At 57.8% G+C, this 24,432-nt stretch overlaps 1 protein-coding gene across 1 annotated transcript in view; it reads left to right on the forward strand.

Moving 5' to 3' along the window:
- PPFIA4 (protein tyrosine phosphatase, receptor type, f polypeptide (PTPRF), interacting protein (liprin), alpha 4) overlaps positions 1–24,432 on the forward strand; it is a 48,224-nt gene that overhangs the window by 7,395 nt on the left and 16,397 nt on the right. Inside the window, exons 2-23 of the mRNA XM_004685521.2 lie at positions 3,282–3,907; positions 6,784–6,885; positions 7,245–7,409; positions 7,839–7,913; positions 8,030–8,119; positions 8,898–9,089; positions 9,340–9,486; positions 9,723–9,857; positions 11,238–11,321; positions 11,617–11,748; positions 12,012–12,074; positions 12,649–12,740; positions 14,921–15,029; positions 16,379–16,587; positions 18,351–18,591; positions 18,986–19,021; positions 19,201–19,334; positions 19,629–19,795; positions 22,119–22,212; positions 22,641–22,722; positions 23,251–23,451; positions 24,156–24,222. Coding sequence (XP_004685578.2) covers positions 3,674–3,907; positions 6,784–6,885; positions 7,245–7,409; positions 7,839–7,913; positions 8,030–8,119; positions 8,898–9,089; positions 9,340–9,486; positions 9,723–9,857; positions 11,238–11,321; positions 11,617–11,748; positions 12,012–12,074; positions 12,649–12,740; positions 14,921–15,029; positions 16,379–16,587; positions 18,351–18,591; positions 18,986–19,021; positions 19,201–19,334; positions 19,629–19,795; positions 22,119–22,212; positions 22,641–22,722; positions 23,251–23,451; positions 24,156–24,222 — 2,851 coding nt within the window. The 5' untranslated portion in view covers positions 3,282–3,673. The remainder of the gene's footprint in view (positions 1–3,281; positions 3,908–6,783; positions 6,886–7,244; positions 7,410–7,838; positions 7,914–8,029; positions 8,120–8,897; positions 9,090–9,339; positions 9,487–9,722; positions 9,858–11,237; positions 11,322–11,616; positions 11,749–12,011; positions 12,075–12,648; positions 12,741–14,920; positions 15,030–16,378; positions 16,588–18,350; positions 18,592–18,985; positions 19,022–19,200; positions 19,335–19,628; positions 19,796–22,118; positions 22,213–22,640; positions 22,723–23,250; positions 23,452–24,155; positions 24,223–24,432) is intronic.

Here is a 24,432-nt window from a genome sequence, read left to right on the forward strand (position 1 = left end):
GCCCGGCCCTCTGGCCTCCTCAGGATGGCAGCTTGGGTCTCACCAGCGAGCTGCCCGCGGCAGGGTCTGCCATCTGGTCAGGCAGCAGGGAGCCGCCTGTGGGTATGTGGCCAGCCAGAGCCTGAGACCCAAGTGCCCATCCCTCCTGTTTGTTAGGAAAATTGGGGGTGACTTTTGGGGAACCAAAGAGGCCTCAGAGTTTGCCCCTTGTTTCCACAAGCGCAGAGGCCTGGGTTCCACCCTCCCCTCCTCTGCCTCAGCCCACTTGGCTCTCGAGGCCTCTTCTGTTGCTTCACAGCCTGCCCACACTCCGCACCGGCAAAGCCCCTCACAACCGCTTGCTTTGGGGGCTGGTAGCTTTCGCCTCTGAATCAGGACCTGTGAGTGTTACTTAGAAATAGTGCAGGAGTTGAGGAGGCTTCTGTTAGGCTGAGATGATGATAATTGCGCTATTTAAAGAAGGCCCTGGAGCCAGAAGGAGCCAGGTGTCCTGCCTGGTTGTCCTGGAGCACCCCCTGCTCATCAAGCCTGTGCAGGCAGGTGGGGGTGGGGTCCGGGCATCCTAGCGCATCTTCAGCCTCCTCCACATGGGGCCTCTCACTGCCCAAGGCACACTGGCTACCTGCCACCTGGTTTGGAAGGAGGCTGGGGAGGAGCTGGTAGTGCTGAAGCCAATGCTCAGTTGCCAGAAGGACTCAGAAAACTTGGGGAGGCCAAGTTGGACCAAATAGCCAGCACCTCACAGCAGGCTTCTTCTCAGCCTTTTTCCTGTCAGGAGCTTGAAATACCCCACCTGCCTTTGCGCTCCACTGGGGCAACTCATATTCCCCTGCAGAGGGAGGATGCTTTCTACTCTTCCAAGCTATTTATCTACAGTCTCATCCCCCGAAGGTGGCAAAGCGGGAGGTGGCCGTCCCATCCTATAGCAGAGGCCTCAGCAGGCACTGGCAAGCCCAAGGTCACCCCGCTGGTCTCTGTGCTAATTCCGGGCTTCTATATACTGTGTTGCAGGCTGCCGGGGCCTGCTGGCTGAGGCCATTCCCAGGGCTGTTCCCTGTGCTCCAGAGGACAGCATCTGCCGTGTGCACGAGTTTGGCCATCTTGTGGGGTGGAGGGGGGCAGCGGGAGGGGATGAAGGCCTGGGTGGAGCGTAAGGTGGGGCTATGTGGGTTTTGACCTCGCAGCTTGGAGCATTCAGGGTGGAGGGACCTGGGCACAGTGGGTGGCAGAACCCGAGGGAGTGCTGCTATTAGCCACTGTGAGATGGCAGCTGTTGCAAGACTGGGGTAGCAGCCCCTCCCTCTGCTCCCTGCTGCTCTGTGGTGGCACGGTGACCTGGGCTGCCCAGACTCTGGCAGGCCACTGCTTTTCACCTTAGCTGTGACCATAAGCTGTTCAGTGTGGGGCAGGAGCCCCGGGATCAGAGCCTGAGTGCAGTTTCAATGTGTGGGAGCATGTGTGTGGCCACATGGTATATGTGCCAGATCTTTGTGTTCCCGTGCCTGCCTTGGTGTGCTGGTGTGCACATGTGTGCTGGTGTGTGCAGGCGTGAGGGTGTGCTGGTGTGTGCTGGTGTGCACAGATGTGCTGGTATGTGCGGGTGTGAGGGTGTGCTGGTGTGTGCTGGTGTGCACAGGCGTGCTGGTGTGTGCTGGTGTGCACAGGCGTGCTGGTGTGTGCTGGTATGCACAGGTTGCAGGTGTGTGCTGGTGTGAGGGTGTGCTGGTGTGTGCTGCTGTGCACAGGTCGCAGGTGTGCTGGTGTGCACAGGTGTGCTTGTATGTGCTGGTGTGCACAGGTGTGCTTGTATGTGCTGGTGTGCACAGGTGTGCGTGGGTGCACATGCACGCACCTGGTCGAACCATTGGGAATGACTGTGGGTGAGTGCTCTGGAATTCTGAAGCTGATGTTCTTTTATCTGATCCAAGCCCACCCCCTTCCCCAGCCTTACCCTCTGTCCCCTGCCCCCCATTCTGTCCGGGTCATCAGGGCTACAGGACAGGGGGGAACAGATGGGTACAGGAGCCAGGGAACTTGGCCTTTCTTTGGTTCTCTTGCCGAGGTTAGCCCTGCCATAGGCTGGGAGTCTGGGAGGAAAGGGGGTGGGTGGGAACCGCCCCATGCCTGACCTCTTTCCCCCAGGGCAAGGGTCCCAGTGCCTCCTGTCCACGCTGACCCTTCCAATTGTTGTTCCATCTGCCACTTAAGGGGTGCAGAAGAGGCTGTCTCTATGTCTCCTGGATGTGAGGGGTAAGGCAGGACATATCGTGTGCCTACCCCTGTGTGGCTCCTTCCATCCATGCCAGGCCACAGAGCTCTGCAGACAGCACTCTCTGAAGACTGGCTGAGGTGGTGCCTTCTACCTTGCCCACTTCCACCAGGAGTGGGCAAGGACGTTGGAAGCCTGTGGGAGTCAGAGAACCCCCAGAAACGTGTTGCCTGCCCTGTTATACCTTCCTGTGCTCTGACCACAGGGCTTCCCTGTGCCAGGCTAAGCACATGCGATCTGCCATAGCTAGTGACAGCTGGCAGTGCCACCCATGGGCATCTTCACGAAGGGTGATGGTTCCCAGCCAGGAGCAGGTCACACACGCCGCAGCCTTGCTCCACCCACCCCTGGTTCCTTTGCATCGCTCCATGCCTGCTCCCACCCAGAGGTGGCAGGCTGTGAATTCAGAATGGAAGCCTGAGGTGCCAGGTTTCAGGAGTGGGGAGGCCACTTGGGCCAGGGCTTCTTTTCAGCCATGGGCCTGGAGCAGGCAGGTCTCTCTGCCCACCCCAGTGCCCGGCCCCTCCAAGGAGCAGTGCCAGGCCAGTGGTGTCCAGCCTGTGTGGTCCCACACCCACTAGGAGCCCTTGAACCGCCTCTGCACTCACCTTGATGTGCATGTTGGGGGGACGGCAGTGGTGGAGGGGCCAAAGACCCTATTTCGTCTCCTCCCACTCTCCCACCCCTGGTCTCAGGAGGACTCTGGGCAGTCTGCCTGCTGCTCCCCTACCGCTGACTGAATCATGTCTATATTTGGCCAGGGAGCCACGTGGGTGGGGAACCACTCCAGGGCAGCCGCACTTCTGACAGCGGGGAGGGGCGCCCGGGCCAGGGCAGTGGGCAGGTGGGCTCCGGGGGACTGAGGCAGGCCCCATCTGAGTGAGTCCCAGGCGGGTGTATCCCACACTGCGCTGTCCTCCCCACCTCCTGCTCCAGTCCTGCCCCCCCCCTTCCTCTGCCCTGGATGTCCTTCTCCACTCAGCTGGACTCACAGCAGTCTCTTCTCCCACAGACCACTGCCCTTCAGAAACCATGGGCGTTGCTAGCCCCATCTGGGACTCTGCCAGGCTCCGGTGCTCCGTCCAGAGGCTTTTCCAGCCCTGCTCTCCCTGCCTGTCATGGCCACACTTGGCTGCTGCCCGCTTGTCTGGGGACAGAGGGCACCCCGTTGCAGCCCTGAGAGGTTAAGCCAGGCCCTCTGGCTCCACTCTACAGGGGCACTCCAGGCACCAGGCCCCTTTCAGAACAAGAGCTGCTGATGCCATGGGAGAAACCCCTGCCCATCCGTCCACTTGCCTGGCACTGCCCACTCTGAGGCCCATACCCTGGGCCCCCCTGCAGGTGCCAACCCTGTGAACCCCTCCCTGGCCCCCTGACTCTGAGAAGGCCCTGCCCACCCCCACCATGTGTGAGGTGATGCCTACGATCAATGAGGGGGACCCTTTAGGGCCCCCCCATGGCGCCGATGCTGACGCCAACTTTGAGCAGCTGATGGTGAACATGCTGGATGAGCGGGAGAAGTTGCTAGAGTCTCTTCGGGAGAGTCAGGAAACCTTGGCAGCCACGCAGAGCCGGCTCCAGGATGCCCTGCATGAACGGGACCAGCTCCAACGCCACCTGAACTCCGCCCTCCCGCAGGTAAGGCCTGCACCTCCCTCTGTCCCTTTTCCTCCAGCAGCCCTGCTGTAGGTAGCCAGCATCCTCTGGGCCTGCTCTGGGCACCTGCTTGCATATCCATAATGGAATTCACAGAGCATTTGCTCCCCTGCATCTCCCTATACAAATCCTTTCCCTGTCACTCCCAAGTTCCTCAGCCTGGAGTTGGCTTCGCCTGGAGAAATGGATGGAATTTGATGCAGGAAGAAAATCCAGCCGTAGTTGCCAGATGCAGTGAACCCATTCAGCCAGCAGGTGGCGCACTAGACTGGCAAGACCCCTCCGCTCTGGTGGCCATGCAGGGGTGTCTAATTCTTGGGGTGATGGTTGGGGACTCGGAGTGGAGAGGGGAGATCATCTCATCCACCGGTCTTACTGTGCAGATGAGAGAAACAAGAAAACACTCAGGAAATTACAGGCAGAGCTGAATCTCAAAACCAGGCATCTCACTCCTGCTCTGTGCTGGTCAGCTGACTACTGCTGCAACACTAGTCAGTGTTTACTTCTGTGTAATAAGCATTTGATAGCTCACGAAATTCTCACAACTGTGAAGTCGGCACTGTGTGACCATCCTCTCCATGAAGGAGGAAACTGCAGATCCGTCATCCTTAGAAAAGTTGAGGCTGAAAGGCTGAAGTTGGAGATTAGGAAATTGCTCACCCCCTCAACTTTGGGGGAAGGGCCAGGCGCAGCCCCAGGCCCTTGCCCAGTGTGTGTGTGTGTGTGTGTGTGTGTGTGTGTGTGTGTGTGTAAAAAGGGCGCCCAGTGGGTGAGTTTCCTGTCCAGAGCTCAGCAGTGAAGGTGGGGCAGCGGGGAGGTGTGGAGTCTTGTGATGCTTCATCAACACGAATAACAAATAGGGCCAGTGTTGGAGTGGGAGGCGGGAGGCCCCCACAGTGCATGAGGCCTCCAACAAGCCCCGGTGGGAGAGCAGGCAGGTTCCTGTGTCCAGGAATTCAGAGACCTGAAAGGAGTCGGCCACAATCCCAGTGACCGGATGAGAACACGGAGGAGGATGAGCGGGCCCGTGGGGCTGTAAGAAGGCATTGGCCAGGACAGTGGCTGTCCAGCAGGGGCATGGCCGACAGCCCAGTGCTGTCCACATGTTGCCTGGCTTCATCCTCATACAACAGTCAAGGGAAGACTGTACCCCATGTTACAGAGCAGAGAGTCGAGGCTCAGGGCTTCGGAACTTGTCTGAGGTCACACTGGGGTTGGTGCCAGGCCCTCACGGGGGCTTCCTGAGGGCAGGGATTGTTCTCACCAGGGTGCTCCCTGCGACCAGCATGGGACCTGGTATAAGGTTGGTATAAGGTTGGCGCGCACAGGATTGGAAGTTGGCTGGTGGGCCCCCAGGTGCTCCTGATGTCTGCTGGCCCTGCTGGCCGGTATTGGGGGGAGAGCTATCCACAGGGGCCTGGCCATGCCCTAAGCAGGTGTGTCCTTCCAAAGGTGGATGCAATTTCGTCAATGCCAGCTGGGTTGTGCTTTCCAGGTGGGGAGCAAAAGTGTGGTGCTAGAAGCGCTCTGTGGTTCCCCTGGTGGATCTTGGGGTGTATGGGCAGGACCTTGAGAGAGACAGCCAGGATCAGAAGTCTGTGTTTCACATTGGCACAGAGCTGCGCTTTGGGAGTTTACCCAGGCGGCAGGGTATCAGATGGACCAGCACTGGGGATGCATCTTGGGCTGGGGAGACCTGGCAGCAACTAAGAGTGAGGGCGGGAGAGGGGAACGTGTCGGCCTGTGGTGGTGGTGCCCTGGCATGGGCTGGGGTGAGCCAGAGTCACACACACACACACGTACAAGCTTTGCAGTGGAGCGGCATTGGGCCAGGCCTGCCTAACTGCCTTCGGCCGTGGCCATGATTCCAACATAGTAATCGGGTGGTCTGTGGCTTCTCTGGTTTCTCCCCCTTGCCCCATTATTCCCTGCTGCCTTTGCCTGAGAAGGAGTGATAAGAGGGAATGACTTTGGAATTACTCCCTTCAGTCAAGAGGCCCGTTGTGGGGGGTGGTGGTGGTTGTGTCACTGTCCTGCCCCAGACCCCGAGTGTCCACAGAGCTTGGCCCACTCGTCTGAAAACCTTTTTGGAACGAGGTGATGTTTAATTAAACAATCGGGTGTGCGGGGCTTGCCGCTGTGGGCCCAGCCTCTCCCTACTGTGTGCTCCTTCTGAGGAGAGGCTGGGCCGGCAGCTCTCTCAGGGTGTCCAGGCTTGGGCTGGAGGGGCAGGGCCCTCCAGAGAATTGCTCTGAGCAGGGTATTGGGGGAAAGCGGGGTAGGTGCTCTGGTGGCCGGAACCAGAAGCATCTCTGGACTGAGGGACCCTGGAAGCCAGAGTTGAAAACCCCGTGGCCCATTGGGCGGTATGTGGATGCCTTAGCTGCCACTCGGTGGGTCCTTAAGTTCATTCTCACCTGCCACCTGCAGCCTGCATGGGCAGGAGAGATCCGTTTCCTTCTTTTCTAAGAATCCACTGGCCTCTGGACCACCTCAGCGCCTGGGAACAAGAGTGTCTTCCAATCCTAAAGGGAAAGGGCATGGGATTAGGGGGGAGAAAAATGCAAAATGGGAGGGAGGACATGCTTGGTGGCATGCTTGGTGGCTTGCTCCCCGGGAGTCCACGTGTTCCCTCACCCCTCACAGCAGGCCCCCTGCTGTGCATGAGGACCCGGGGAGGAGGCCCTTCTGGGAAGCTCAGGCCAGCTGTGGGCTTCCGCCCTGCAGTGGGATGGAGAGGGATTTTTCTGGGGGCAGGTTGTGGCAGATGGGTGAGAGCATCCACTACTGATGTGGGTGTGTAGGACACTGCTTAGGGGATGAGTCCCCCAGCACTGAGGGGACTTGGGGGCTTTCAGGAATTTGCCACCTTAACCCGGGAGCTGAGCATGTGTCGGGAGCAGCTCCTGGAGCGGGAGGAAGAGATATCCGAGCTGAAAGCAGAGCGGAATAACACAAGGGTAAGTGGGGGTGACTGGGGTGTTTGGTTGTGTGTCTGGGGCTAAGCCCCTTGATTTGGGGAGCAGGCACACCCAGGGCTGGCACTCCCCACTTCTTTCTTACTTCTTTCTACTTTATGTCCCAGGAGGTGTCGCATCCTTTAACCCCCAGGGCTGGACTTCTCACCTGCCATTGGGGGTCCTAGGAAGGTCATGGGAAGGTCAGGGCCCTGGGAGAGAGGCAGGGCCGTGGCTACTGACCAGCTGGAAATATTTTGCCATTGAACAACGGCTCACAGGGCTGCGCTCTTGTCTGCTTGGTCATCATGTGGCTTCTGGGCACGTGCTCACCACCCTCCCTCTCTCGCCCTCCCTTCCAGTTGCTTCTGGAACATCTGGAGTGCCTGGTGTCCCGCCACGAGCGATCACTGCGCATGACCGTGGTGAAGCGCCAGGCCCAGTCCCCCTCTGGGGTCTCCAGCGAGGTGGAGGTGCTGAAGGCCCTCAAATCACTGTTTGAGCACCACAAGGCCCTGGATGAGAAGGTACCAGCCTGGCCTGCCAACTGTGCCGCGCCGCGGCCGGCTTCCTGGGTGTCCCCTGTTGTCTGTCCTCTGCAAGTTCTGCATCCTGTGTCTAGGGGAAGCTGCCTTCTCGCTTCCCGACCGGCTCCCCAGGCCATTGACTAGTCTCCAGGTGTTCTGTTAGGTTCCCTTTTAAAAATATGTTCCCCCCTATGGTGATGGCACATGGGTGACTTGGTGATGGGAAACCCACGGGGATTACAATTGAGATGAAAAAAAAAAAAAAGTACAAGATGACATACAAATAAACTATTATAATATATTAAAAAAATAAAAATATGTCCCCCCGACAGAGCCTTCTCTTTGCCTCATGACCACAAGTGGGGGACCCAGCCCAGGCCTCTCCCCCTGAACCCTGTTTTCTCCTCCATCTTCCCTCACCTTGGGCAGGTACGAGAGCGACTCCGAGCAGCCCTAGAGCGAGTTACCACCTTGGAAGAGCAGCTGGCAGGGGCCCACCAGCAGGTAAGCAGCTCCTGGCAGCTGAGGCTGCTTCAGCCCTTTGCTCTTCATTGGGAGGTGGGAGGGTCTGGAATATACGGGTCTTTCCTTGGCCTCACTGCCGGGCACTGTGCCTACAGGTGTCTGCCCTGCAGCAGGGGGCAGGGGCTCGGGATGGAGTGGCGGAAGAGGAGGGCACGGCGGAGCTAGGCCCGAAACGCCTGTGGAAGGTGGGTCATGGGGGCTCCAGAATGGGGTGCATGCGTCCCCCCGACAGATCCCATCCAGAAGGGTAACGGCTTGAATAACTTTGGAGTTTTCTGCTCATCAACGTGTTGCTTCCCCTACCCTAGCTGCAAAAGCAGAAAAGCTCAGTGTCCTGCTAGTCACGTAATGTACTTGAGCTGTGCCGTCTTCCTGTATGTCAGCAGCACGCAAGACCTCCCTGAGGCTTTGGTCCCCTAATCGTGCCCCTTCCTGGGTTCTGAAAGGCTGAGAGGCCAGGTAAAACCAGACAATATTGTGGGCCCTCCCTGGTGGCGCAGCGGGTTAAAGCACAGCACTGAGAAGCTAAAGCCACTTCCGCATGAGTTCGATTCCCGCCTGCCCTGGAGGTGACCACATGGCGCGGCAGACCTCTCCTGGCCCACCCGCTGCTCCCCTCAGCAGTGTACTTCGTCGATCTGCCTGTTCTGCTCCCCGCTCTGTCTCTGGTGAATCCTCTCACCCCCCCTGAGCCTCTGGCCTGTACCCCAGTTCTGTACAAATAAATAAAAATATTAAAAAAAAAAAAAAACCAGGCAATATTGTTTTCCAAGAGATCCAAAGGAGAGCAGAGGGCATTGTCTAGGGTGAGCAGCTGGGCCCCGAGCAGGCAGGCGTGCCTGCAGGTGGGTCCCGACCCTTGGCACCATGATGGTTCTGGGGTGTTGTCCCCCAGTGCCCGGCCTGGGGCCGAGGTGGTGCCCTGGGCTCTGGAGACTGACTGGGGACACTCTGTCCCTGGAGGAGGATGCTGGCCGGGTGGAGGAGCTGCAGGAGCTACTGGAGAAGCAGAACTTCGAGCTGAGCCAGACCCGGGAGCGACTGGTCACCCTGACAGCCGCCGTGGCTGAGCTCGAGGAGGACCTGGGCACGGCCCGCCGGGACCTCATCAAGTCGGAGGAGCTGAGCAGCAAGCACCAGAGGGACCTCCGGGAGGTGAGCTGGGGGCTGGCCTGACCCCAGCTTGCTGGACTCGGCCCTTGGTACTCTGTGAGCCACCGCTTGGACCCCTGGGTGTGGGGGGAGGTCAGACCAAGGCTGGGGTTCGGGGGGCAGTCCAACGAGGGGAGCAGTGGTGGGAAGCATGGGCAAGGTCAGACGTCAACGGGCAGTGTGCAGGGATACAGCCAGCTGGGTGTGGTGCAGGGAGGCACTGCTGGCCTTCGCTCCCCCGCCCTCTACCCAGGCTCTGGCCCAGAAGGAGGACATGGAGGAGCGCATCACCACCCTGGAGAAGCGCTACCTGGCGGCCCAGCGTGAGGCCACGTCCATCCATGACCTCAATGACAAACTGGAGAATGAGCTGGCCAATAAGGAGTCCCTGCACCGCCAGGTAACTGTCAGCCGGGGTCAGGGCGGCCCTGAAGTCCAGGCCAGAGTCTTCCTGTGGTGCCCAGCAGCCCCAGGGATCCTGCAGGTCACCTTGGCAAAAGGAAGGTCTCTAGCGGCCTGGAACCAAGGCTGTCCCTTGCTGCTTTGGCCCGTTGCCTGCTCTGTGTTGGGACTGGTGGAGGTGGGGCAGACCTCATGCTCCCCCTTGATGCTCCTTCCCGCTCCCCACCTTGCTAGTGTGAGGAGAAGGCCCGACACCTACAGGAGCTGCTGGAGGTGGCCGAGCAGAAGCTGCAGCAGACCATGCGCAAGGCGGAGACGCTGCCAGAGGTGGAGGCCGAGCTGGCCCAGCGGATTGCAGCCCTCACCAAGGCAAGAGGCCAGGGGGCAGCCATCCGCCCTGCCCTCCAGCCGCCCGCCCCCAGCTGTGCAGTGGGCAGAGAGCGGGAGGGGCAAGGAGCGCTGGGCTGGGAGCCAGACAGCCACTTCTCACTGCGCGACTCCAGGAAACATGCTGGAAACACACTGCGCTGTGCCTGCTGGAAGAGTAATCCCTGCCCTCATCACCCCACAGGATGTGCCAGGTCCTTAAGAAAGGGTGCAAAAGTGCTTCGAGAGGCAGAAAATGCTCCTGTCGCAAAGTATTTGATGATCACTTACACTGTCACTGCTAATAGTGCCTTTTGCTTAAATCAAGAGTGGGGAAATAGGACTCTCATCTCTGAAATGATGAAATCTGAGAGGAGATATAATCAAAGATCATCCACCCTGAAGGGGTGGGGCTGGAAATTTCGGCTGAATGTATCTTTCTTGATCAAACTAAAGCATTCTAGATGCGGGAGTCACCCTTGGTTGCTGGAAGCCTACATCTTTAGAAATGGGATTTTTCCCAATGGATAGTAGATTCATGGAGTAATAATTCCTAACATAGTAAATTCTGGAAGAACTAGGAAAATGCATGAGCATAGAAATGTGGCAAATGGCTCAAGAGAATGAGGGGAATTTTCAGCAGGTTGAGGACTTTGGGGGAACCTCATGTAGGTTTATTATAGCCCCCTCCCTTCCCCACCCCAACTGTGGAGGCAAGGAAGCCAGCGTTCAGCAAACAGCAGGCCCAGGGCTCCGGATGACAGGGGCTGGGCTGAGTGTCCCTGGGTCGGAGGATGGAAGCTGTAGTCAGCCTGTTCCTTGGCACCAGGGTGAAGTCTGTTTCTCCCACTACTGGGTTAATACTAACGGTAATGACATTTGTTGAGTGAGTGCCTCCTGTATCATATTTGCTGTGGGTCGTCTCCCTGCAGTTTCAGCGGGTATAGGTGCTGTTTTCATCCACACGTTGCAGTTGAGGAGACTGCCCAGGGCCACACAGCTGGAAAGGGGGGCTGGGATATGAACCCAGGCAGCTGTGCTTGAGTCCATCTTAGTGCTGGTCCAGCAGTCCAGTGCAGATGAGATTCTTGGTAGCTCATGCTCTCAAAGGGAGTTTTTTCTGCAGTCTTGGGGAAGAATTTACAGTGTCTTGATTTGCTGGCTCTGGGGTGCTTTAGGCCAGCCCTGAACAGGAAGAAGGGGGTGAGGGGAAAACTTGGCAAGGGTGCTTGGGAAGCAAGTCAGTGATGATGACAATTCTGCTCTGAGGTGACAGGGGGAGGCTGAGCTTCCTTGGTCCCCAGGAAGCAACCTGGCACCAGGTGGCTAGTATGGAAGGCCTGGCAGGAAGGCAGGCCAATACTGACCTAGCCCTGCCCCCAGGCTGAAGAACGGCATGGCAACATTGAGGAGCACCTGCGGCAGCTGGAGGGGCAGCTGGAGGAGAAGAACCAGGAGCTGGCCAGGGTGAGGGCACCGGACTAAGCTCCCAGGCCCCCTCCATACAGGCCCGGCTCTATATCCCTAAGGATCTCTGTCCCAAGACCGAGACAGTCTGTGAAGGTTGGGGGAGGGGAAGAGTGGGACTGGGGCGGGGCCTGGCCTGGGACAGACAGAGGGGCTGGAGGAGACGGTCAAAGCACTGGAGAAGAGGGTCTCTGGGAGGCCGAACTAAGGCTTAAGCAGGTAGGCTAGACCCTCCACCCAGGGGTTGCGGTCAGAGTGTCCTGGGCGTCCGGTTCGAGGTGGGCTGGTTGTGCAGGTGCGCCAGCGGGAGAAGATGAACGAGGACCACAATAAGCGGCTGTCAGACACCGTTGACCGACTGCTTAGCGAGTCTAACGAGCGCCTGCAGCTCCACCTCAAGGAGCGCATGGCCGCCCTGGAGGAGAAGGTGCTGGGCGCTGGGTGGGCGGGGCTACTCGGTGGGCGGGGCTACTCAGTGGGCGGGGCTCCTGGAGGGGCGGGGTGGGCGAGGGTGGTGGGTGGAGCCTGGAAGGGAGGTGCGGGATTGGGAGAAGACAGTAGACCCTGCCTGAGAGCAGGCTGGCTAGAGGAGGTGGGCTAGGGGTCATTAGGGCAGTGAAGGGCAGGCCTGGGCTCAAGCTGGCCTCGAGGAGCCAGGCAGCTCCCTGGCTCACAGCCCTTCTCCCCTAGAACACCTTGATCCAGGAACTGGAGAGCTCCCAGCGGCAGATTGAGGAGCAGCATCATCACAAGGTACCCAGCTGCGGCCTGCGCACCGGCCTGGGAGGGCTGGGCTTGCCTTGAGCAAGGAGCACAACTGTTTCTCACGCAGCAGCTCTGAGACCCAACACTGTGCAGCCCACTTGTTAACCCCCAACATGTTATTGCACTCATCCGCACTAGAGCCATCACAGCAGATGCGTCTCCAGCCACATGTAAAGAGATCCAGAGCCAGGGGCACAGGGCACAGGTGGGCATCAGACAGGCAGAGCCGAGCGGAGGGCTTTACAGGATTCTGGGGCGCCGGAGCCTCCTTTGCCATGCGTGGTGTCGTGGCGAGGGCTCCCAGGCCTGCTCCCGTCGAGTCCTTCCCCACAGATCCTCTCCTGGCTCTGCCCTTCCGCCTGCCCGCCACAGCCCCTTCTGCTCACTTTCCCCTTGGGCCGCTTCTCTTTGATGTTGTCAGTGGGCCTGGCCGTGGGCCCGTGGCTTTGGACTTTGCAGTGTGTTCTTCTGCTTCTCCCCAACTCTGCTGTCCTCTTTGTCCCTCTCTCCCCTCTCTGCCCCTCCTTGGCCCCCACCCCCACCCTGGGTCTGCCTGGCACAGGGCCGCCTGTCTGAAGAGATTGAGAAGCTGCGCCAAGAGGTGGACCAGCTGAAGGGTCGAGGGGGGCCGTTTGTGGATGGCGTCCACTCCAGGTACTGGAGCGCGGGAGGCTAGGTGCTGGGACGGGGTCCTGGATGGACCCTGTGGTAGAGACGTCCTCCCACCAAGGACGGCCTGGACCTTGGGGTCCTGCTCCTGTTCGGGGTGGGACACTGAGGCTGGGAGAACTTGGTCACAGACCCCCCAGCCCACTTGAGCAATTTAGAAGGGAGCAGCTGTCCTCTGCGGGAGACTAAGGGGCAGGCAAAACGAGGCTGCCCCTTCCCCAGCGCTGTGAGACACAGGCCAGGCCCCACTGCCCTGACAGACGGTGTCCTGGAGAGGGGTCTGCTGAGTGAGAGGCTCGCTGTGTCCCGGGGGCAGGAGAGGCCCACCGAGAGCGTCTTCTTCACTCTAGTTCTTTTGAGACCCTCAGATTCTTCAGGGTTCTGAAGCATTAGCTGTGTGAGAATCGAGGCTCACCTAAGTTTGGGGAACAGGCAGCGAGCAGGAGTGCACAGGTTGAAACAAAGCCCCAGAAACTTCCTGGCTGTTGGAAGCTGAGTTGCCGTGTTACTGATAAGGTTGAGGCCTCCCTTCTCCCGAAAACATTTTTTTTTAAAAAAAGATTTATTTATTTGTGCTTATAGAACTGGGGAACAGGCCAGAGGTATGGTGGGTAACAGAGTCACCAGAGACAGAGTGGGGAGCACAATAGGCCGACGGACGAAATACACTGCTGAGGGGAGCAGCGGGTGGGTCAGGAGAGGTCTGCTGTGGTCCCCATCCCTGGCAGGGGATCGAACTCGTGCTTCAGTGGCTTCACAGAGCTTCGTAATGTGGTGCTTTAACCTGTTGCGCCAGCAGGGAGAGCTCCCGAAAACATTTTTAAGAGATGGTGAGCAGAGCTTTCTAGCTAGTGCTTGAACTAGGTCCACTTTCAAGGGAGCGTCCTGGATCCTTTTCTGCACGTTTTGTGAAGAAGCCGTTGGCATTGAACTCAGACCTGCAGCCGGCCCACAGGCGGCCCAGAGCAGCAGGTGAAGACCGGGGAGTCTGAAGGGCATGACGCGGCTCCAGGCTCATGGTCCTGGCTGTTTTCTCTCCAAACCCTGGAGCCCTTTGGCTGTGCTTTTGCTGCACTAGGGAATGGGGATCAGCTTCCTCGAAGACAGGAAATGTGCAGCAGGAGAGGCAGGGCTCGGCTTAGCCAAAGGGGCGATGCACTTGAAGAGAAGCCTGTGGGTGTCTGGGGTAGGAGAGACTTCCGCACCATCTTCAAGCCCCTCAGGGATCATTGTATGGAGAGAATCAGGGAATGGAGCAGAAAACAGTAACTGGGGGCCTCCTACGTCTCCCTTCCTGTAGGTTGTGTGGCAGAGACCAAAACCCCCAACTAAAAAGACATGTCCCGAGCTTTTGCCTTGCTTGCTTTCCTTGACAGTGGGAATGTTGGCTTTGACTCCCGAAGCACTGGCCCCATCGTGGAGTGGAGGGGGCAGAAGGGGGGGTTAGCAGGAAGTGCCCTCCCCTCCAGCCGCTTCCTGTGACCCTTGTGGATTTTATACCCATCCCTTCGCTCTGGGCTCCTTCAAGGTATCCTCCCGGGCAGGAAGAGGTGGCACCAGGGGAAGCTTCCAGATGCTCAGGGCTCCTGACAGCTCAGGGTTGGACTGGTCCTCGGAGCGACCAGCGGTTTCTCTAGCATATTGCTGCCGGTGTCTTCGGAGCACCGAAGTTTCTTGTGGACAGTTTGTCTGGGGGTGAATTTGGGGGCAGACACGCAGTCCTGACAATGGGGAGGCCCGAGGAACGCTGCTGGAGAGAAGAGCAAGGAAGCAAGACCCTCAGAGTTAGAGGGGCTTCACTGGTCATCCCTCAGGCGCCCCTCAGAGCTGTGCCTTTCTTGCCAGAGGGCCAGGGGCTCTCTGTGCCACTGAGTCCTCTTTGGAGGGGCTCAGCTTTGTCACAGCCACAATTACAGCCTGAGGCCACTCCAGATCCTTCTTGCGGAACGGAAAGCTGCTTCCCTAGAAGTGGGCCCCTCTGAGCCTGGAGCGCTGGAGAATAAGCCCAAAGTCTTGCTACATGGCCGCCCATGTAGACTTTTGCGACAGCTCTTGCCCTGCTAAGACTTCTCCAAGCTGAAGCTCCCTTAACAGTTTGCGCGCAGCGGGCGTGAGCCGGGTGCCCGGTCCTCAGGGCTCGTCTCTCCTCCCCACCCCTGCTCAAGGTCGCACGTGGGCAGCGCAGCGGACGTGCGGTTCTCCCTGGGCACAGGCGCCCACGGGCCCCCTGGGCTGCACCGCCGCTACTCGGCCCTGCGGGAAGAGTCTGCCAAGGTGAGGGGCTGAGCGGGAGCATGGGGGGGCTCTCCGCAGGGAGCTTCGGGTCAGCTCGGCCGCGTGCCTGGCTCCAGTTTCACAGACGGCTGGCGTGTGGTGCAAATCCTCCCTGGCCCTCCCTGGTGTCCGTGACAGCTGCAGCCCTGGGGTTGGGGCCATCGTCAGCTGCAACAGCTGTGGCCCCCCCTCATCTCAGCCTCCTGGGGGAGCATGCGGTAGGGGCTGGCGGGCGTCAGCTGGTCCCTGAGGGCCCATTGAAGCGTGGGCCTGGGTGTGCAGGCGTGCGTTTCGGGAGTTGGGGTGGGGGAGACAGGGGCAAGCTGGACTTGGAAGGCTTTCTGGATCCATCGCTGTGGTTTGTGGAGGGGAGGAGGGAGGAATGACAGGTTAACTAGCCCTGGCGTCGGAAACTGAAGTTTCCTGAGGAACAGCTGGGAATCTGTTCTGAGTCTGTGTAGGGAGATTCTGGGGCAACAGGAAAGAGGGCAGAAAAGCACAGCTTCTGTCTTCGGGGGATTGCCATTCCTTCTTGGTCTCATGAACGTTAACCGTGCTCTGTGCTGGGCTCAGGTCTTCTCCGTGCTCTGGGCACGAGGAGAAGTAGATAGAGAAGGGGGACGAGCCTTTGGGAAACCCCTAGTTTGATGGGGAAGTCAGTCAGAGGCACCTCTTAGTCTCTCTCCTCACACTCCTTTCAGTCTCATTTACGAGAACACAACAACTTCCCAGGAGCTGGAGGAGAGCCCCGAGAGGACCTTGGGGTTGGGTCACAGAAGGTGGGGTTAGAGTCCCTCTCTGTCCTTGCCCCTTCCTCCCTCTCCCCCCCAGCCATTTCTGGGCACTGTCCTCTGGGTCTCTGTGTAACAAGAGGTGCTGGGCCGGTTTCTGAGAAGCCACCTCCCGATCCCAGAGCCTTCCTCCCCTGCCTCCTTTGTGCTGGTCTCTCCTCATTCAGTCCTCACAGATACTGTGGCTTCGGAACTGCAGCTCTCCCCATTTTACTGACAATGCCACTGAGACACAGGGGGGTCGCACAGCTGGCACTGGGTGGAGGGGCAGGTCAGAGCAAGGCCCTGTCTCTCTGGAATCTGTTCCCAACCTGTGTTATCTAACTCCTTGGACTCCAGTAGTATTTCTTAGGCGTTGCTGTGCAAATAGTCACCCTGGGATCTTGTTAGAAACGCAGATCCAGAATCAGTAGGCCTGGGACGGAGCCTATGCGATGCCACGCTGGCCCTCGGGGCTCCTGGGAGAGGCCAGTGCTCGGTGGACAGTGGACGGGAGGGCCTGCTTCCAGCCATCGGGTATGTCTTATTACGTCTCCTTTACCCTCTTTCTTTGCTAAGGACTGGGAGCCATCGCCACTGCCTGGGGTGCTGGCCCCCACAGCTGCCTCTGCCTTCGACAGTGACCCTGAGATCTCCGACGTGGATGAGGATGAACCAGGGGGTCTGGTGGGCTCTGTGGATGTTGTCTCCCCCAGTGGCCACTCCGATGCCCAGACCCTGGCCATGATGCTGCAGGAGCAGCTGGATGCCATCAATGAGGAGATCAGGTTGGGCAGGGGCCCAGGGCACGGGAGTGACCTGAAGGACAGGGGCCCCTTCCTCCTTTGGGCTTTGCAGGAAAAAGTCCAGCAGGGTTGGCCTGTCCAGACCCTGTGTGGGCCATCAGGCAAGGTCCTAACCCAGTTCTGGACTGAGAAGGACAGGGCCTCAGATTGGCTTCATTTCCCTCCCAGAGCTGGTAAGGGGCCTTGGGAGACACAATCACTAAGATTGTAGCTGATGGGGGCCCTTGCTGAGGGAGAATTTTATGATCTTACCAAGGTCATAAGGGAGGCGGCATTCTTTCCATTTTACAGAGTAGGGAACAGGAACCAGAGATGTTGAGTGATTTTCCTAAAGCCACGCAGCGAATAGCAGAGCCAGCATTTAAACCCGGATTTAAATTCAGCCTCTTTGCTAAGCCTCACACCCCTAATGTGTCATCAAACAGAAACCAGGGGCAGAAAAAGTTACCAAGGCCTGCACTTTGCCCTGCTTTGATACTGTTCATGGCCAGCAGCAAGGAAAATTCCAGGCTAGAGCCTGTCAGAGTTTCATGGGCTCTCTTGGCATCTGGTGCGCACACTTCTGGATTCACAAACCAGCTAAAAAGACGATCTCTCTTTCTCTCTCTCTCACACATAGATACTAAGACAGCCAACATTTGTTCCACAAAATAAAATATTAAAAATAACTTTCATTTCCCATCACAACCATTCTGCAAAAAAAAAAGGACATTTTAACACTCCTAAAGACACCCAGTTCACATTGGGTTGCTTGTCTGTGGGTCCTCACCTGGGCGCTTAAGATTCAATTGTACTGCGGATACACACAAAAAGGTTCGATAATGGGTTTATTTACAAGGGGAAAGGAAAAGGAACAACCCAGGGGAAGAGAGAGAGATACAAGTTAACTAGAATGTCCTCCCCGTTCTGCTGACTTGGAACCCCAAAAGCACACTGACAGCTGATGGAGAGCCAAACGACCAGCTGCGAGCCACCAGACCAAGAGACCCCCAGAGCCCACATGTCGGGCTTTATCCCAACCTGGCTGCTCAGCTCCGCCCTCACGTCCCAGCGTGCTTCTCCTTTGTACTGATGGGATTTGGAGTTCCAGTATCTGGAGTGGGGGCGGGTCCATCAACCCTGTATCTGTTACACTTTTAGAAGGAAAACAAGTCCTGCTCCTTGGTGACAGTTGGCATCTCTGTGTCAGGGAGAGTGTGCACATGCGTGTAAGTAAGCACGCACACACTCCTCTCTGAGGGCCCCCGCCCCTCCCCCACACATACAACACTACCATGATTTTTCTGTGGAACAGAGAAAACTTCAGTGTTGGCATCAGGTAAAGGTCCCGTGTTTGGGAACTGCTGGCTTAGACCCCTTCTGCCTTATGCACGCTGGACACAGGCCAAGGTCACCTTTCCGTGTTTGCTAGGTTAGGAGCTCTGACACTGCTAAGTCAGCTGTGGTTTGTATTCTGTATGATGGTTTGTACTTCATTTTCCAAATTGATGGTTTGTACTTCATTTTCCTTTCTCAGCTAGCTAACAAGAAAGAGAAAAACATGTTTCCAAGATGCTGGGATAGGACCGGCCATGCCCTCCCAGGCCTTTATGTCCCAGCAATGGCAGAAACAATGGGGTTCAGCTGGGCATTGCCTTCTGCTTGGGCCCCAGGTTGGCGAGGGCAGCAGCCCATGCCTCCTGATGGCAGGACCTGCTGGTCCTCACTGGAGCTAATGACGAGGCTTGGTTCTGTCTGCTGTCCAGAATGATCCAGGAAGAGAAGGAGTCCACAGAGCTCCGTGCTGAGGAGATCGAGACCCGCGTGACCAGTGGCAGCATGGAGGCCCTGAACCTGACCCAGCTGCGCAAACGCAGTTCCATCCCCACATCCCTGACGGCCCTGTCCCTGGCCAGCGCGTCCCCACCGCTCAGCGGCCGCTCCACACCTAAGCTTACCTCCCGCAGTGCCGCCCAGGACCTGGACCGAATGGGAGTCATGACCCTGGTGAGAGTCTTAGGGTTGTCATCACTGGGCCCCCATTTGGGGGGTGGCTAGGGTGTGGTAGGGCTCTCCCCTCTCAGCTGGACCTGACTACTCCTCCCCAGTGTGGACCCTGGCAGGTCAGGCCACCGTGTCCGTCGGGCGGGAGAAGGCCCTTATAGTATCTTGCCTGCCCTCGCCTTGAAGCACTGAGCGCTTAAGAAACCCACTGCCCACGTCTCTTTTCAGGCAGCATTTTTTTTTTTTTTTTTTTTTTGCTGTGATACTCTTTCCAGGCTTGTGTCCTACTGAGATACTGAGTCCTACCTTCTCAACCTATGACCACTGGGCTCCCTTGGGGTTGACTTTTGGGCATCCATAGCGTGAGTCTGAGCTCGCCCTTCACTCTCTCTTCCAGCCCAGTGACTTAAGGAAGCATAGGAGGAAGCTGCTGGTGAGTGCTGTGCAGCCACCCAGGGAGGAACGGGTCACCTCTCCCGGGCCCTGCCCCCAGCTTCTCCCTGGGCCCTTGAGCCTGAGTCTGAGCTTGGCGAGGCCCCCAGGGCCTCCTGCCTGTCTGGGCTGGGTCGGCAGCTCTCCCTCTATGCCCTGACGGCTCCACTGTCTGTTCAGTCGCCAGTGTCTCGGGAAGCGAACCGAGAGGATAAAGCCACCATAAAATGTGAGACTTCTCCTCCTTCCTCACCCAGGACGCTGCGGCTAGAGAAGCTTGGCCACCCAGCCCTGAGCCAGGAAGAAGGCAAGAGGTAAGTGGACCTGGTGTCACCTCGCATTTCCACCCCCAAGCTCACCTTGGCCCTCCTGGGCCTCTCACCTGTCCCAGGAGTCCAATGTCTCACTTGTCTGAGAACCGCCGTTGGGAAGGACAATCCCAGGCCTCCTTTGGGTGTCTGCTCTGATCGTACCCGCTCCGGCCCCCAGACCCAGCTCTGCCAGAGTCTGGGTCTTCCCGAGGTTTGCCCTCCATCTCTCCTGCTGTAATTAAGTGTGTTTCTTCCCTCCCCGCCCTCCTCCCCAACTTCTGCCCCCTCATGCTGCAGTGCTTTGGAGGATCAAGGCAGCAACCCCAGCAGCAGCAACAGCAGCCAGGACTCCTTGCACAAGGGTGCCAAGCGCAAGGGCATCAAGTCATCGCTCGGCCGGCTGTTCGGGAAGAAGGAGAAGGGCAGGCTGATCCAGCTGAGCCGGGACGGCGCCACGGGCCAGGGTCTCTTTCCTCTTCCTAACCAAGGGGTGTGCGTGGGGAGCCGGAAGTGGGAGGGCGATCGGTCCGGTCTCCTCTGCCTGCCCCCTGAGGCTGGTGGGTAGAAGCCATAGGCAGGCAGATGTCAGCTGGAGTAGCAGGATCTGTTGGAGCTAATCGTGGCGGGAAGTAGCCTGCTGCAGGGTCAGCTCTGCTGCTCGGAGTGAGCTCGGAGTATCAGGGAGCAGACAGCCTGTGCGAGGGGTCTCGAGGTGCCATGAGAGATTAGACTTCTGAGCTTCCTTACGGTTTGGCAGTCTTCTGACGTGCTGTGCGTAGAACCTCAGGAGAGAGGTCTGGGCTCTTCCTTCAGAGAGTTGGCTCTTGATTAGAACATACTTCTAGTTCACCTGACACCGGACTCAAAATGTCATGATGCCCGAGGAGGATTAGTAGACGTTATAGTCAAGTTCAGGGCCAGCTCTCTTCCTACCTCTGTGCTAATGCGAAGTTCAAGTTCATGGGTGGCAGGGGGTGCGGTACCCCCTCAGCGTTAGCTGTCTCCCTCTCTCCCCATTCCCTCTTTCTCTCCTCCCCCCCTTCCCTTCATCTCTCCAGTCATTTATTCAACATATTTTTTGTTTGTTTAACATATTTATTTTGGTTTTAAATTATTTTATTTTATCTAGCTGTATTTTTTTACAGCATTTTTCATTTTGTGCATTTTTTCATCTCAGTTGTAATCCCCGTGCCAACAATCCACCAACAATTCACTCCTGTGCCATCACCATGGTCCCGGCGGGACGAGCATTTGTTCAACATGTATTAACTATCGCAGACAAGGCTTAGTAGCGGTGTTGGGGAACCGTCTCTTCCTTCACATTCAGTATCTAATGAAAAGGAAAGAACAGAGATGATTCCAAAACAGTGTCATACGGAGACAGGGCTGGGCTGAGCCCTGGGTGCTGGGCGGACAGGATGGGTTTCCTCTGCCAGGGCTGGACTCCAGGGCTGAAGCTTGAAGGCCAAACAGGAGTTAGCTGAGGGAAGGGGGTTATGAGAAAGGCAAGTTCATGGGTGTGAGAGTTTTGTGCACTGTTGAGTCTGTTGCAAGTGGGGAAGAGAAGGTAGGGGGTAGATTTGGGCCCACTGGACTGGGCTCTGTGCTCAGGGTCCAGCAAAGCACCCTGAAGACAGTCAGATGTCCCCCCAGGCAGGGGAGAAACCCGATCCACCTGAGAGAAACCTTTAAACCTGAAAGCATAATTGCACCTTCATCTCAGGAGGGTGTATATTAGTGCAGAGCTAGAGGGTGGAAGAGGAGGAGGAAGAAGAGGGGAGGGAGGAGTTGGAGAGGGAGGAGGATAAGTTGTTGTGGGAAAGGACCTCTTTTCAGGACGTGGGAGCCTCAGTCAGAGTGAGGAGGCCTATCCTGCCCCCACCCACAGGTGTAGAGTGAGGACCCCGCCACATAAGGAGGCTCTCGAGCTGAACAGGCCCCGTCAGTAGGGGAGGTGCCTTGTGATTTCCTGTGTCCCCACACCACGCTGAACCTAATGTGCCTGAAACAGTTTCCCAAATGGATTTCTGGGTTACCCATACCCCCTGCCCCCTCGGCTGTGCGGGGAGTGGCCGGGCACCACTGAATTCTGCAGAGATCTGGCCCTGGGTCAGGACATCCCTAGCAGAAGAGGATCTCTAAGCTGCATGTGCTCCCTTTTGGGGACCTGAGTCCTCCCTGGGGAAGAGGCCAGGACACAGCGCGCCTTTCCACTCCCCTGGCCCAGGCTGCTGTAGTCTTCTCCAGGCCTGTAGCCCACGGGCATCTGCCCTTGAGTGTGGAGGAGGAACAAGTTCTGTCTAGGGCACTGCTGCCCTTTGAGTGGCAGTATAGATTCAGCAACTGGCAAACACCTCCAGGGCTGAGGCTCCACAGCGAGACTGGGCTGGGGTGACGCACACCATCACTGTGGGGCCACTTTGATACAGGAGCATGGAGCAGAGGCTCCAGAAATAGTGGCTGGCTCCCACTCCTTTGGATTGGGGGTGCCTCTTGCTGCTCTATCCCCCAGTCCTGACACAGGCCAAGGAAGCAGAAGCAGTAGATTCAGCAACTGGCAAACACCTCCAGGGCTGAGGCTCCACAGCGAGACTGGGCTGGGGTGACGCACACCATCACTGTGGGGCCACTTTGATACAGGAGCATGGAGCAGAGGCTCCAGAAATAGTGGCTGGCTCCCACTCCTTTGGATTGGGGGTGCCTCTTGCTGCTCTATCCCCCAGTCCTGACACAGGCCAAGGAAGCAGAAGCAGAGGCCAGGCTGACGTGGCATCTTGTCCCTTCTAGTTCTGCTGACCGACTCCGAGCTCAGTCTGCAGGAGCCCATGGTGCCGGCCAAGCTGGGGACCCAGGCAGAGAAGGACCGGCGGCTGAAGAAGAAGTAAGAGCCACAGGGCTGCTGTACTGAGGGAGCCCAGCCCCCAACCCACCGTCCTTCCCCGGGGCTGCCATGGACTCAGCTCAGGCAGCCAGAGCCCAGCGAGGCCTGAACTGGACAAAGCATGGTTCTTAGGATAACAGCCTGGGAGAAGGGGCCCGGGACACTGGCAGTGTCCTTGGAGAGCAGACTGGGGTGTCTGTGTGTCAGTGCAGGTGCAAACGAAGAGAGCTCCTAGCCTTCCTGGGCATGGGGACTGCTTCTTCCCATGGCTTGGTGCCATCCTGTGTCAGGCATAGAGCAGAGGTAGCTGTCCCGCGGTGGGGGGCAGGTGCAGGAGCCCAACTCCATCCCAGCCCATGGTCTCCGGGAATAAGCAAGGTTGAGAGAGAAGAGCAGACAAGTGAGCCTCTTGTTCCTCTTCCTGCCAGGCACCAGCTGCTTGAAGATGCCCGCAGGAAAGGGATGCCCTTTGCCCAGTGGGATGGCCCTACTGTGGTCTCCTGGCTGGAGGTAAGGCTGGCCAAGGGCAGTCCACTCGGCGGGGGTGCATGAAGGATGTGTGTTTGAGACAAGGACTCCTCGGGCGAGGGATGGTGCCCTGCAGCCTTCTCCATGTCTCCCCTGTGATTGCACAGGTATCATGCATTGCATGTAGCCCCACCTCCCACAGACACCCCCCATTATTTGGGAGAGCAGAATTGGTGTTGCTTGTGGAGGCCTATGGGTAGCTAAGTTTGCATAAGGCAAGCTAACTTGTCCTGAGCTGTAAAATGTTCACAAGTAATTGGCTTTCCTGTGGGCTTGTCTGGGAGCCAACCACCAGGCTTTATTAGGAAAATCCTTTCATTGTCCCAGGCCTCCAACTTTTCATCTGGGAAATGGGAAAGAGAGGCCTTTGGGATGGTCCCGCTGCTCTGTCTTTGCGATTCTGAGACCCTGGACGGGCTGGCCCTTGCCCCGGGGCTAGTCCTGCCCTTGGCCATGGAGCCCAGGTCTCAGGCAAGGGGCTGAATGACCCTCCGTGCCCTGTGTCTGCAGCTCTGGGTGGGGATGCCTGCCTGGTACGTGGCAGCCTGCCGAGCCAACGTCAAGAGCGGTGCCATCATGTCGGCCCTGTCGGACACAGAGATCCAGCGTGAGATCGGCATCAGCAACGCCCTGCACCGGCTCAAGCTCCGGCTGGCCATCCAGGAGATGGTGTCCCTCACCAGCCCCTCGGCGCCCCCCACCTCCAGGACGGTGAGCGGCCACTGCCTCGGCAGGGCCTTTTCAGAGACCCCAGCACTGCATTCGCCTGTCCCCTCGATCTTTGGGAAGATGGTGGCGTCGGGGCCTCCCCAGCCCTCGCATCCCCCCAGGGGACTCCACTTGGGGTCCACAAGGAGGTGACCTTGACTCTAGGAGGCAGACCTAGAGTACCACCTCTGGCTCCGTCTTCCCATTCCAATCCTGCCAATGATATCAGATCTCTGAGGAGTTTCTAGAACAGGATTTCTGGGGCCTACATTGTTGCCAAACTGGGAGAAGTAGAAGTAGGGCACTTGTGAATTGTCCTAGCTCTCTAGTCTCTTCCTTGTAGACTACAGACCACACCCTGGACCCCCAGGATAAAACTTCCACCGTAGTCTATCTTTATGACTGGGATCAGCCCTCATTCCATTCATTCATTCATTCATTCATTCATTCATTCATTCATTCATTCATTCATCCATCCATCCATCCAGGAAACATTTGTTGGGCACCATCTGTGTGCCAGCACTGTGCTAAGCAGTGTGGGTACCATGGTAAAGGAGAATTGTTCAGAACTAGATGGTGTGTTAGTGTTCTGAGCCCGGTCAGAAAACTTGGGAGGGGAGCTTTGCCCTTGTACTTGGGGTCCCTAGCTGGAGAAGCATCCTGGGGACCCACACATAGGACCAGCTAGGTTTCTCCTCTGCCTGCAGTCTTCCGGGAACGTCTGGGTCACCCATGAAGAGATGGAAACTCTGGCAACATCCACTAAAACAGTGAGTCGGAGCCTGGGTCCTGGGCCCGGGGATAGGGCTGATGAGTCCCACGAGGATAAGGGGGAAGGTGTGGGGGCCCAGAGGGTGCTGTAATATGAGGTTGGCATCCCTGCTGTGTGCCTGGGTTCTGTTCTCAGGGTGGCAACTTGATGCCAAAGCAGTGAGATGTGGAACCGTTTGTGACTCTGTGGTGTGTGTGTGTGTGTGTGTGTGT

This window comes from Condylura cristata, unplaced genomic scaffold (genome assembly GCF_000260355.1).
Source record: "Condylura cristata isolate star-nosed mole 26May11 unplaced genomic scaffold, ConCri1.0 scaffold00018, whole genome shotgun sequence".
Taxonomy (NCBI): domain Eukaryota; kingdom Metazoa; phylum Chordata; class Mammalia; order Eulipotyphla; family Talpidae; genus Condylura; species Condylura cristata.